This window comes from Giraffa tippelskirchi, chromosome 5 (genome assembly GCF_054371585.1).
Source record: "Giraffa tippelskirchi isolate mGirTip1 chromosome 5, T2T-mGirTip1v1.2.pri, whole genome shotgun sequence".
In the NCBI taxonomy this organism is placed as follows: Eukaryota; Metazoa; Chordata; class Mammalia; order Artiodactyla; family Giraffidae; genus Giraffa; species Giraffa tippelskirchi.
In genome coordinates, this window is record NC_137279.1 from 184,710,474 (window position 1) to 184,723,330 (window position 12,857).

Sequence of the window (12,857 nt, forward strand, 5' to 3'; positions counted from 1 at the left end):
CCCTGCGCTCCGAGAGAGCCGGCGCCAGTGGGCGGGTCCCCGGGCTAGGCCCCGCGGGCCGCTGGGAGAGGCGGTGTCCGGGCTCCCGGCGCTCTGTTGGAGGGCGGGGTCCGGACGGTGGTGAGCGGACTTTCGCGCAGGTGAGCACGCGTCCAGGCAGGCGGTCCCTCCTCCGGAGCTGCTGCCGGGCCGCCCGTAGCTGTGGTGGCGCCTCGTGGCCTTGACCTCTGAGTTAGGGGAGGGGTGATAGCTAGCGTCGGCTCGGGCCCTGACCAGGCCTGAGAAGCAGAGATGGCCCCCCTCTCTTCCCCGGGCGTGAGAGTCTGAGCGCCCTACGAACACTTATCGGCCAGGGCTTCTTGGCCTTAGGCACGTGGGTGAGCATGGAGCCGACGAGGTTGTGAGCGTGGTGGGACAGGGGCCGGGGACCGGGAACCCAGAGAAGGGCGAAGGGCAGACCCTTGGACCCTCACCTCCTTGCGCTCTCATCCCTGGACCGGTCTCAGTGAAGGTCAACATTGATTTTTCCACCTAGCCTGGTCTCCTTTGCCCTTGTTAGCGGTTCTCAAATCTCCCGAGTGCAGTTTCTCATCTCATTGGGCCTCCAGGGCCCCCGGCACAAGGGCGGGTTTCCCGGCAACCCGCTCAGACTCCCTCTATGCGGGGCTGGAAATAGGCCTCACGGGATTTGCCAGACACTTTTGCCTCTCGTTTTGACCCCGTAGGGATGACTTGTTAGAGTATCTAGCTTCCTGTGATCAGCAAAGACACCTGCTGTGTTCCTGCCGCCTTTTGAGGGTGGGTGGTTGAATGACTGCGGTGGTTTTGCACAAGCCAGTTGCTCATTCATTCACCAGACTTTTTGAGCATTTAATGCCGGACGGGGTGGGAAGGATGGGGGATGGAAAGGCCACAGTGGGAACGCACAAACATGGGCCTTGCCCTTTTGGACCGCAAAGTGTTTTGAGAAATGCACACAAATGGGGTAGGCCAGCCCAATGTGCGACACAGACAAAGTGGTTCTAAGTGTTGAATAAATGAATGGATCAAGTTATTTGGGGATGATTAGAATGTGAACCACAGAGGGAGACCTTGGGCTGCGTATGATAGAGAAAAACATAGTGTACTCATACTTCATATATTTTAAGACAAGTTGGTAATCTGTGCGGAGAGTTGCTGTTCAGGGACAGTGTTTACTCACAGAGGACTTGCTTACAAGATAGGAAAGTAAATGAAGAAGCGTTAGGTTTGAGATTCTTCAGGGGTGCCTTATCATTTCACAAATCTCTGAGTGTATCACAAATCTTAGAGTTTTCAAAAAGAGAAGCTCTTCTGGGTAGTGAAGTGCCAAGTTGATGGGGAAGAATTGCAGGAAGCTCTCTTCAAGACCAACATTTGGACAGAAGCCAGTCTGTGGGGTCACAAAGAGGCGGACAGGACTGAGTGGAGCGAACTGTGCACTCACACACACATACACCTGTTTGCAGTGTGTTCTTTCCAGGTGAAGGAACATAGGTGTTGAAGATGGAGAGGCCTGGGTTCCAATTAGTGGCTCTGTCATTTCTGGTGATCTTGGGCAAGTTAAGGTTATGTTCCTGAGTCTTTGTGGCCTTCAACAAAAATCTGGACTAGGAATTCCTTCCTTACAGAGGTGATCTTCACCTGTGAAGGTCAGGTGATGACTAGTGTGTGAATTGTCCGGCATAGTGCCTGGTGCTAAGACGGGGACTCAGAACGCAACCTCAGAGCTGTTCCTGCAGTTTTTTCCCTGGTGATGGTCCACAAAATTATAATCTCAGGTCCACAAAATTCTGGGATTCCTCCAAAGAGGATTGGAACCAAAGAGAGAGGGAGAGAGTCATCTGATCTTTGGTGAGGTAGACCAGAGACAGGCGAGCTGGAGAAACACCTACAGGGGTACAAAAGGAATGATATTTCAGTTGAGACTTTTGGGCACATTACTTAACCGTCTGGTAATGCCATCTATCACAGAGTGGACATGTGTATTAGGGGAGATTGTATATATAAAGTGCTTACCCCAAGGTCTGGCACTTGGTGCACAATAAATGGAGCTATCACTATCATGATAATTGTGAGTAGTCCTTGATAATTGTTAATAATAATCATTTGGGACTGAATGGTCATGAGGGTGACCCACTGTGTGTGTTTTTACATTATTTTGGCGTTGTCTTCATTTCTGGAAACTCGAGGGCAATTCCCCTTCTTTGTTTTTCTGCCATGGCTTGTACAGTGTTGTGTTTTGTTTTCTGAAAAAAAAAAAGTGAAAGTGTTAGTCACTGAGTAGTGTCTGACTCTTTGCAACTCCATGGACTGTAGCCTGCTAGGCTCCTCTGTCCATGGAATTCTTCATGCAAGAATACTGGAGTGGGTTGCCATTTCCTTCTCCAGGGGATCTTCCTGGCCCAGGGATTGAACCCAGGTCTCCTGCATTGGCAGATTCTTTATCAACTGCTATTTATTTGGCTGTGCGCTGTCTCAGTTGTGGCAAGCAGAATCTCTAATTGGTGGCATTTGAACTCTTAGTTGCCATGTGTGGGATATAGTTCCCTGGCCAGGAAGCGTACCCAGGCCCCCTGCACTGGGAGCATGGAGTCTTAACCACTGGATCACCAGGGAAGTTCTGTACAGTAGTTTAAAACAAACAAAAAAATCATAGAATTTTCATTTTCAAGTTCTAGTGTGTCCAGAGAATGTATAATGGGTTGGTGATATTTTTTAAGAGCTTATTGTGTAAATATGAGGATATGGCTTTGGTTAAAGAGAGTGTATTTTGAAAGGGGTTTGGCCAGCAGGTTTGTAGAGGTTCGTCTAGTCAGGAAATTCAGGTTCAGAATAGGAAAACAGCATTATCTCTTTACCTAAAATCCAGACTGATTGGGTAATGGATTTGGCTGCCTAAATATGCTCCTCTTCTTTACGTGGGGCAAAGGACAGGAGACTCACGGCGGAATTGTGTGTGGTGGGGAAGGGGTGGCTAGCTCTGCTGATGGACAAATTGTATAGCACAGAGGAAGGCTCTTACCAACTCTTGAAACGTTGGCAAACTGTGCAGGGAGGGCCTGGGGTCAACAGCAGGCTTGAAGCTTTATTAGGTAAGGCGCAGAGGGTCTCTTGTGGGGAACACTGCCATACCTGGTTGCGTAACTGTCAGAGTGTAGTCCATAACATAGACTTTCTCCCTCTTCCCTAACAATGGAATCTTCTGACATTGCCTAGATCGTTTCAGGGACCCCACTGTTGCATAAAGTGGGGTGCCCTCTTGCATTGCTCTGCATGGGGTGGATGCTCAGTGCGTCGTGCCCGGCCGCCTGGTAAGCAGAGAGCCCTGGCGGGTTGTCCTTGGCAGGGAGGGTGCTGCTTCTCCCTAATGGCCTTGTGCTCTCCTGCAGATGTCATGTGGCCTGTGCTTTGGACCGTGGTGCGCACCTACGCTCCCTATGTCACCTTTCCCGTGGCCTTCGTGGTCGGGGCTGTGGGCTACCACCTGGAATGGTTTATCAGGGGGAAGGATCCACAGCCTGTGGAGGAGGAGAAGAGCATCTCAGAGCGCCGGGAGGACCGCAAGCTGGATGAGCTGCTAGGCAAGGACCACACCCAGGTGGTGAGCCTTAAGGACAAGCTGGAATTTGCTCCTAAAGCCGTCCTGAACAGAAACCGCCCGGAGAAGAGCTAATGGAGGACCCAGGGCCCTATGGGGCCTTCCACGGGCCATGGCTGGTCCTGCCACCACGTTGACCCAGCCCCAGAACCCATATCGGATTTGCATCATTGCTGCTTCTGGCCCCCTCCACCCCCCACAGCCACACACATACTGGCTGCTCGGCCATGGCGAGGCAGACACACTGGAAGCGGAGGGGCCAGTGAAGAGGAAGGCCTGTGAGGATTCTGGCCTGAAGGTTGCCTCAGCTGGATGGTGGCCACAACTGCCTGGGCTTCTGCGCTGCTGGGCGCACCGCTTGGGGGGAGAGTTACGAACACCGGCTGTCAGTCCTGGTGGGGAGGCAGTTTGGCCTCAAGTGAGAGTGGCTGAGATTGGGGTGATGGGTTACCTCATGCCTAGTTCCAGTTTGCACTGGCAAGAGTTCACGGATCTACCTGGCTCTCTAAACTAGCTTGCCCTGTCCTTTGTGCTCATTCTCTCTGAAATCCTGTCCTGGCAGCTCAGGGAGGGGATTCCCCTGGGAAGGAACGCCTTTTTCTGTTCTTGGGAGCCCAGACTGTTCGCCTTGGCGCAGGTGAATTAGCTTGAAAACAATCACCATCTTTCACCCCCCTCCCCATTACTGTATAGTGCAAAACTTGATTAAAGTGGCGTCTGAGAACCATTTTGATCTAATCCTATCTTCCAGGTGGTGTTTGGGGTCTCCTTAGGAGTTATGTTAAGTGCAGACATCTCCAGGTAGGAGAACATTGGCCTTTAACTAAGGACTTCAGGGCCTTGGAGCTTTGTTTTACTAGTGTGGTTGCATTGGATCCTGGAGACGGTGAGTCCTGGAGGCCCAGGTTCCCATGGGCCTTTGTATCATGATAACAAGAGGCTTATAGACTTTCAAAGTCTAAAGTAGAGTAGACCAGGGAGCTTGACAATTAACATCAAATTTTCCAACTTCATACTCAAATGCACACATAAAAAGTAGTATATATACATAATATTTGGTAGGGGGTTTGAAAAATGGTTACCCACACTCTGAGGGCTCTATTACAGATACAAAGGTAGCATTTTGGTATTTTCACTAATTCTTGGCCTAGTTGACGTTAATACTTATCAGTACTGTACATGTAATTTTATATTCCCTTTTTACATAGTGTTTCATATAAGAATCGCTTTCCCATCTTACCACATGGTCTTCGTAATCCTAATTGTTTTCAGTTGCCCATCAAGTGGGACTATAGCATAGTTTGTTTTTTTAATTTATTTCCCTATTGCTGGCCATTTGGGTTGTTTCTGGTTGTTCACTCAGAAATACTGCCAAGAGTATCTTATATGAGGCTTTTCCTGCATTTTGGAATACAGGAAAGGGGTAGGAACAGTCAATGGCATTCTGGATGAAGTGGGATGAATAAGGGTCTTAATGCATAATAACTGAACGTCATAATAACTGTCCTGAAGGACAGTTGGAGCTTATACTGAATGCTGCCACTAAAGATGTCAGTGAGGTTGGAGAGGGTGAGAGCACAGAGCAGACCTGTTGCCTCATGAAGTCAATTGATCACCCTGAGTGAGCAAAGGCAATTAGTGTGTTTGATGAAGAATGAACTTCCTTAAAAGGGGGAGGGCGTTTGCGCTGCTTCTTACCTCAGGATCTGAGGCCTGATGGTGTTAACAGGTGGGTGAAGGTAGGACTCCTGAACACGTGGGGTTCTGGCTGTGGCTTAGCGGGAGCAGGGGATGCAGAAGACGGTAGCCAGCGAAGGAGGGGGCAAGTCAAGTCGGTGACTTCGCCATCAGTTGCCAAAGCCTGGTGGGAATGTTGAGATGAACTGCTGTTGCTTCTCAGGGAGTAAATTTGATGGGGAACGTGGGATAGCAGGATCTGCTGCTGAAAAAAGGATGAGGTTTCTGGTTCTGAGAGGATGTGCTAAGGTCCGTCTGGTTAGGGGCTGGGGCTGACACGGGCCTCATCATCAGGCCAGTGCTGCCCCCCTGTGGCAGTCCTGAGTACCACCAACCCTGGGATCCCTTCACCGGACCAACACTCAGGCCTGTAGGGGTCAGTGAGATGTCTTAAATGAGAGGCTAGGGCAGGCGCTAGGGAGCACAGGCCTGCCTGAAGCGGGCAGTGGCTGTGCAGCTTCTTCCAGTTTGTGCTGCTTGGCCAGAGATACCAGATCTTTATCTGTTTTTTTCTAAAAGATATTAAAAATTCAGATTTTTGTGCATTTTTTTTGGTATGAAAACTTCTGATTTTTCAATGTTGACAGTTTATTTTTTAAAAAAATTCTAAGTACGCTCGCATACCCATAGGGTTAATTAGACCTGGTGGCTGCCAGTTTGCCACCTGTCAAGCTGCCCCTCAGGTTCTAATGAAATCTAAGAGATGAGCTTTATTTTTAAGCGATCATCTAACAACTGTGGCAAATATGAGATCCCAGGAGCGGTTTCCCTTGAAACACTTTTGGGCATCCTGCACATACGTAGTTTAATATCAGCCTAAGCAAAACATTGGAGGACAAAACATAACAGAAATAACACCAAAAACATTTTCCCACGGATAACGACATTTTTGGGTTTCCAGATGTTTTAGAATAACCCTGCCGGCCCTGCTATACCTCCTTCCAGTGCCTGGCAGAGGAAGCCCTGTCCTTGGAAATCCAAGTTGCTCCCTTTTTCTAGTCTCACTTTGTGCCCCCTTTAAGTAATTTTATTTCGGAGGGCTTGCCCTCACTGAATTTCTGCCTGTAGCAAGTCTATTAATATTCCCAGCTGGCTCTTGCTTTCCCACAGGCTGGCTGAGCTCTACTGCTGCTGTGGGGCTCTGAGATAGTGCCTGCTTTCTTGCCTCTGCTCAGGTAATGTTAGGCAGCAGGATGTTGTTTTTTGTTTTGATGTGGACCATTTTTAAAAGTCTTTTTTGGAATGTGTTACAGTATTACTTCTGTTTTATGTTTTGTTTTTTTGCCCATGAGGCACGTGGGATCTTGGCACCCAACTAGGGATCGAACCCACTCCTCCTACGTTGGAAGGGGAAGTCTTAACCACTAGACTACTAGGGAAGTCCCAAGCAGCAGGCTTCCCGTGGATTTGGCAAAGGTGGGCCAGACTTGTTGGGACCAACCAAGGCACAGACTGGTTTTCTCCCACACTCTCTGATTCCCTGAAACGTATTAGTAAGTGGATGTACATGGGGTTTGCCTCCCCACCCCGAGTAACAGTGGTGGCTTTGTTGCTGTTTAGTCACTAGTTGTGTCTGACTCTTTGTGGCTCCGTGGACTGTGTCCCACCAGGCTCCTTTGTCCATGGGATTTTTCAGGCAAGAATGTTTGGAGTGGGTAGCCATTTCCTTCTCCAGGTGATCTTCCCGACCCAGGGATCGAACTGGCATCTTCTGCACTGGCAGGCAGATGCTTTACCACTGAGCCACCAGGGAAGCCCAGTGGTGGCTTTACAGCAGCATTACCCCGTCTGAGCACATCAGGGATCACTTCTCTGTCCCCAGGAGCCTGGTGTCTGGTGCTTTTCCACTCTCTCTCTTGCCTTTCCTGTGCCTGTTGCTATGTTAGCGCAAGTCAGCTGGGCAGCTGCCAGGACAAGCCAGCCGGGGGCCCTCTGACCCCTGCCAGCTTGCCAGGGCCCAGGCTGATGAGGCTGTCAACTGAGCGAAACACCATGAGATTAGACTCCCCAGAGTCACTTGGGAACCAGGCAGTGAAAACGAAGAGGCTTGCTCGTGCCTTGTCTCACCTTTCCTTTTCCACTCTGCCATGGGTCTCTGGGCACTTGTAGAATGGTGAGCCAGGGCCGGGTGGTACAGTGAAAATAAAGTGGATCGTCGAGTTCGACAGATGTATGATACGGCCTCAACTGCTAGCTGAATGACAGCCTTTCTGAGCTTCAGGTGTCAGTTATCTGTAAAACAGGAATAAGAAGACCTGTTTTTGCTGGGTTGTTGCAAAGCTAAGATATCATATATGAAGTTCTTAGCAGAGTCTATGACATTAGGTAGGTGCTCAGTAAATGTTGGCCGCTTTAGATTTTTGCAAGGAAAAGAGTTCTGTGTATACTTGTGATCCTGGTGAGCTGGGATCAGGAGGAGAGAGCAAGCAGCTGTAGCTGGGAGAATGATCCCGGGACCCTCCCTTATAGGTCTGGTGGCCCAGGGCTTCTTGGGGAGTGTTTCACAGGAAAGTCTGACTTGTCCCAGAACCAGGCTGGCTAGGGGAGTGCAGGCTTCGACCTGTGTTGCTAAGTAATGGTCACATCAGCGCCGTCTCAAAGTCAGAGACGAGAAGTGGGGAGCAAGGTGTGGGGGATCACCCGAGAGTGTCACCCCTCAGGATGGATGGAACAGGGATCCTTGGACTTGGAGGTATGAGAACAGTGTGACCTTCACCTCTGCTGGCCTCGGAAGGATGGGGATACTGCTCTCTTCCCTGTTGTAGTGTAAAAAGAGTGAGAAACCAGCTTAGAGCTTCAGAAACAGGCGAGTGCTGATGTATCCCGGTAAAATCCCCCTTTTATCGAATCGGGATGGCAGCCAGTCTGATAATGGAATAGACATAAATGCTCCTCTGTGCTTTTCCTGAACAGTCTCTCGAAAGTCTGCTAAGGAGAAGTCACGGGGGAATCAGCTTTAAGAGTAAAGAGACATTATTAATGATTAGTGTGTATCATTTTGCATCCTGTTCCATGGGTACCTTGATGTGCTTCAGTCAGTTCAGTCACTCAGTCGTGTCCGACCCTTTGCGACCCCATGGACCACAGCACACCAGGCCTCCCTGTCCCTCATCAACTCCCAGAGTTCACTCAAGCTCATATCCATTGAGTTGGTGATGCTATCCAACCATCTTATCCTCTGTATGTACTTAAAAGCTGTTTTATTCCTTTTGAATTGAGTTTGTTAACATTGGTTATCTGTTTTTCAAATCCTTCTTAGTGCAGGGATAAACCTTGGCTTTGTTTTTTGTTTAAAAATTCCAAATGGGTCCTCCACATATTTTTGATATTTTTAAACATGTTTACTGGAGTCCCAGAAAGGGCAGTTCTTCTCTCAAGAAGAGTCCAAGTCCTTTGCTTCCTTACACCTCTCTCCACTGCCCCTGTTCCACTTCCAACCCCAGCTCCACTGTCCATTTCTGTTTGGTTCCGGGCCTGAGCTGCTTAGCGCAGCGGGGGAATTTTATGTAACCATGTGGCCTGGCAGTCTCCATGTATGGTTTCAGATGCAACCTTCAAGGTCACTTTTTTTTTTTTTTTTAAATAAACCAGCCTCCCCGGCCCCATCCCTGCATCCCTCTTGACCCTTGCTGCTTGCTTTCTTCCTCCACCGCTACAGTGGTGAAGCCAGTTTGGCTAAAAGCCTTTACGATTGCAAATCTGGTGTCCATCCCTAGTCACAGTGTCCGGCACTCTTCATGGAATTCTGTCTTGATATCACCACCACCTCCGTGTCCTTTTCCAACTGTCTCTTCTGCCATTGCCTCCTCCTGTTCTCCTAACCATGAGTGTTCTTCCAGCTTCATCCATGTTTGTTTTCTTGCCGGACAGTTTCAGCCTCACCTGTGCCTTCAGCCACCTGCTGATCTACCTTGAAGACTCCCAGATATCTGTCTCTAGTTATGAATTCCTGCCCCCCCAGGCTCCAGATCATTCTCTGAAACATCTCACTATGTATCTCTGTGTCCTGATTTGTATGATGGTTAAAGGCATTGACATGGGTTTGAAGCTTAACTGTGTAATCTAGTTGTGTGACCAGGGAAGTCACTTCAGCTTCCCTAAGCATCATCTGTACAGTGGGGATGAAGACGTAGTGTTTGTGAAATACCAGCGCAGTGTTTAGCATAGATTCCGTCTCCTTTCTCCTGTTACTCAGCTGGGTTCTGACCCTCCCGCCCCGTCCCCACCCCACCCACCTGGGGTGGTTTCTCTTCTTTTATCTGTTTTCTTCATCTCGCTTCCCTGCCCTCATCACCTCTGGCCTAAACTTTTGGTCTCTTCCTGAAAATTCTTCCCGTTCCTGCCAGCATTTTCTCTCTCAAACACAAATCTGATAGGGTCCCTCCTTAAAGACCTCCATGGCTTCCCGCACCTGAGCCCCGTGTGTGCCACGCACATCCTTTCGCCGTCTTGCCCCCGCCTCCCTCGCATCATCCCCAGGACAGAGTCTGGTTTGTGCCACCTCCTGACTGTGCTGTGCCCGTCTGGGTCCTGAGGCCTCTGTGTGCACTGCGCAGCGGGCCTCCTGGGCTGCCTGGGGAATTCTGTTCCACTACAGGACGGCCCAGGAGGTTGAGCAGAGACTGCCTCTCCGGCCCAGGGTCCGCTATCCTCCCGCAGCATTTAACAAGGTGTTGTGTTGGTTGTGTGTCTGTTCCCCTAGACTGTGAGTTCCTTGAGGGCAGGGACAAAGCCTTGCACAGAGGCATTTCCAATAAATGCTGAATGACTTCAGAGGCCCCTGAGTGTGATTCTGGGATGGAGCATGTCCTGGGGCTGGGTGTGGAGATGGGCCTCTTAGGAAGACGGAGCGGGGCTCCCAGATGTCTGTCTCTAGTTGTGAACTCCACCTCTCCCCCAGGCCCACCCCTGGTGTGTGCTCTGTGCTGTCTGGCAGCCTTGAGCTTACAGCAGCCGTGTTTCCAACGGCTTTGCCATCCCCAAGGCTAGTAATGAGCTAAAACGAGAGAAAGCACTGGCTGAATTTTCCCCGGGGGAAGTGGGGCTTGGACAGAGGGCGGGCTTTCCCCACTGGGTAGGACCTGGACCAGCCTAGCCCATGATGAATTTGACCTTGATGACTCTGTGGAGGGGAACAATGTCCTCAGGAAAGCATTCAGGAAACCCTTCGTGTAGTGGTGATCAAAGTCGTGCAGCAGCTCAGCAGGGTAGATGGGAGCCCTCCAAGGTGCCCACGGGGCCCTGGGTCAGAGCCTGAGGAACTGGAATGCCTTTACCAGCTGGGGCTCGCTCTCAGCCTCTGTGGACCTCTGGATTGACCCCGAGGAACACAGATGCTGGGAAGGCGTGGGAATGCCCGGAAGCCTGAGGGTACCACTGCTTCTGAAGGATCTCTGCTCTCTCTCCATTTTCCCCTTTGTACCTCCCCTCTGGCTGTGGCCTGGAAGGGGAGGATGGGCTGGTAGGTGAGGTGGAAGCTTTGGAAACAAGAGATGGAGCAGGCTTCGGTGTCCTCAATTTTTTTTTCTTAATCATTTTATTTTTGGCCACACTGCGCACCATGAGGAATCTTAGGTTTCTTTCTTTCTTTCTTTTTTCTCACTATGTGGCATGGCTTGCAGGATCTTAGTTCCCTGACCAAGGATCGAACCCGCGCCACAGGAATGAAAGAGCCAAGTCGTAACTTGGCCTAAGTCCTAACCACTGGACCGCCGGGGAACTCCCAGGGTATCCTCATTTTATCAAGAAGCTGGCCTAGAACGTCTGGTGTTTATCTGAAGCCCTCTTTGTTTGCCCCTCCTCCCCAGGGAGCGCAAACAGAGAAGAGAGGAGTCCCGGTTCTGCTTCTGTTCACTCGGGATCGAGGCCCAGAACGGGAAGCAGCTCACCCAAGATAACACGGGGAATTCTTGGCAGCGCCGGGCTTGCGGCACCCCACCGCCCCTCCCCTTCCCAGTTTGCTTCTTGTCATCACAGCAAACTGAGGTCCACTGGTCTGCCCACCGGTTGACCTGACCAAGGGAGATCCCCCTGAGAGTGTGCTGGCACCGGGCACAGAGCTGGCCCCGCCGTGGCCCCTCTGCTGGCGGCTGGCGAGACTTATCTCTGCGGCCTGCTTCTCCTGCCTTTCCCTGTTTCGTTTTCCCGGCACACAGACCAAAGATAAACCTTTGGGGCAGCTCTGCCCTTTTGATGCTCTCCAAGCTGTTTTCCCCACGTGTGGGAGGGTAGGAGGTCACAGTCTTTCCCACAGTCGGAGGCCTCTGTGTTTCTCGTTTGGTCAGTTGATGACAAGGTGGATTGTTCCGCCTCTGTTGTCCCCAAACCCCTGTCCTTGGCTGGCCCCTGCCTCACCATCCTGTGCCGGGACCTCGATGGGCTCAGATCCCAGCCTGCCCCCTTTCCCCTGTGAGAAACTCAGCTCTGCAGCTAGACTGCTTGGGTTCAAAGCCCAGCACTGCCCTGACAGCTGCGTGGCCTTTCCTAAGCTACTTCTCAGGGGTTCATCTCCTGTGTCAGGCAGGACTAACATATTACTTACCTCAGGGTTACTGTGAGGATGGAAAGAAAACCCCTGCAAGGCATTTGGCACAAGAGACTTACGTGTAGTTAGCACTTAGGAAAGTTGGTTATTTTGATTAGTGGTAGTTAAAAAAAAAGTATGTGTTTATTTGGCTGTGCTGGGTCTTAGTTGTGGCACTTGGGATCTTTAGTTGCAACACGTGGGATCTGGTTCCCCGACCAGGGATTGAACCCAGGCCCCCTGCATCGAGAGCACAGAGTCTTAGCCACTGGACCACCAGGGAAGTCCCTGATAGTGGTGATTTTCCATCCTGTGCATCTACCCACACTTCAAGACTCAGGTCTCTGGCCTGACTGGAGAGGGGAACCGAGGCCTACGGCAGTGCTGTGGCAGAGGGCTGGGGAATGGTGAGGGGCCCCAGTCCTCAGGCCTGGGGCCCTTGGCTCTGCCATCTGATGATGCCCTCCTGCTGTTTGCCTCCCCCGCCCCCACCCCTCAGTACTCCCTCTGTCTTCATCCCCAGCTCTGGGGGGTCCCTGATGCCCACGCAGCCTTGCCTTGGTTGGCTCACAGCTGGGGTTTCTGGAGGAGACTGTGGAAGTTGAGTGGCTGAAGGGCTAGGGCTGAGCTGAAGGGGCCCTGCCTGGGTGGCTGTGGTTCTTGGAGCACCAGCCCATTGTGAGGCTCAGCCCCCCAGACCTTGGAGAGAAGCCCCCCCAGACCCTTCTTCATGATTCCCCGAGACAGGGGAAGTGTCTTAGCTTGCTAGAGCTGCTGCAACAGAACCCCATAGATGAGGTGGCTTAAACAACAGAAATGTATTCTCCCACTGTCCGGAGACTTAAAGTCCAAGATCAAGGTGCCAGCCGGCAGGGCGGGTTTCCTCTGGGGCCTCTCTCCTTGGCTTCAGAGGCCATGCTGTTGATGCCTCTTCACAAGGTTGTCACTCCTGGCCCCTGAGCCCCTGGTGTCTGCGTC

At 51.1% G+C, this 12,857-nt stretch overlaps 1 protein-coding gene across 3 annotated transcripts; it reads left to right on the plus strand.

The window, feature by feature from the left end:
* The first annotated feature begins 60 nt into the window (after positions 1-60).
* SMIM12 (small integral membrane protein 12) lies at positions 61-4,346 on the plus strand. Of its 3 annotated transcripts, XM_081485185.1 has the most exons (3): positions 61-140; positions 3,238-3,332; positions 3,411-4,346. In XM_081485185.1, exon 3 carries the CDS (start codon positions 3,416-3,418, stop codon positions 3,692-3,694), a length of 279 nt encoding a protein of 92 aa, XP_081341311.1. In that variant the 5' UTR covers positions 61-140; positions 3,238-3,332; positions 3,411-3,415; the 3' UTR covers positions 3,695-4,346. The 3 variants fall into 3 exon arrangements, with proteins under 3 accessions (XP_081341311.1, XP_081341310.1, XP_081341312.1); XM_081485184.1 differs by lacking the exon at positions 3,238-3,332; XM_081485186.1 differs by lacking the exons at positions 61-140; positions 3,238-3,332 and adding an exon at positions 331-377.
* Positions 4,347-12,857: the final 8,511 nt, after the last annotated feature.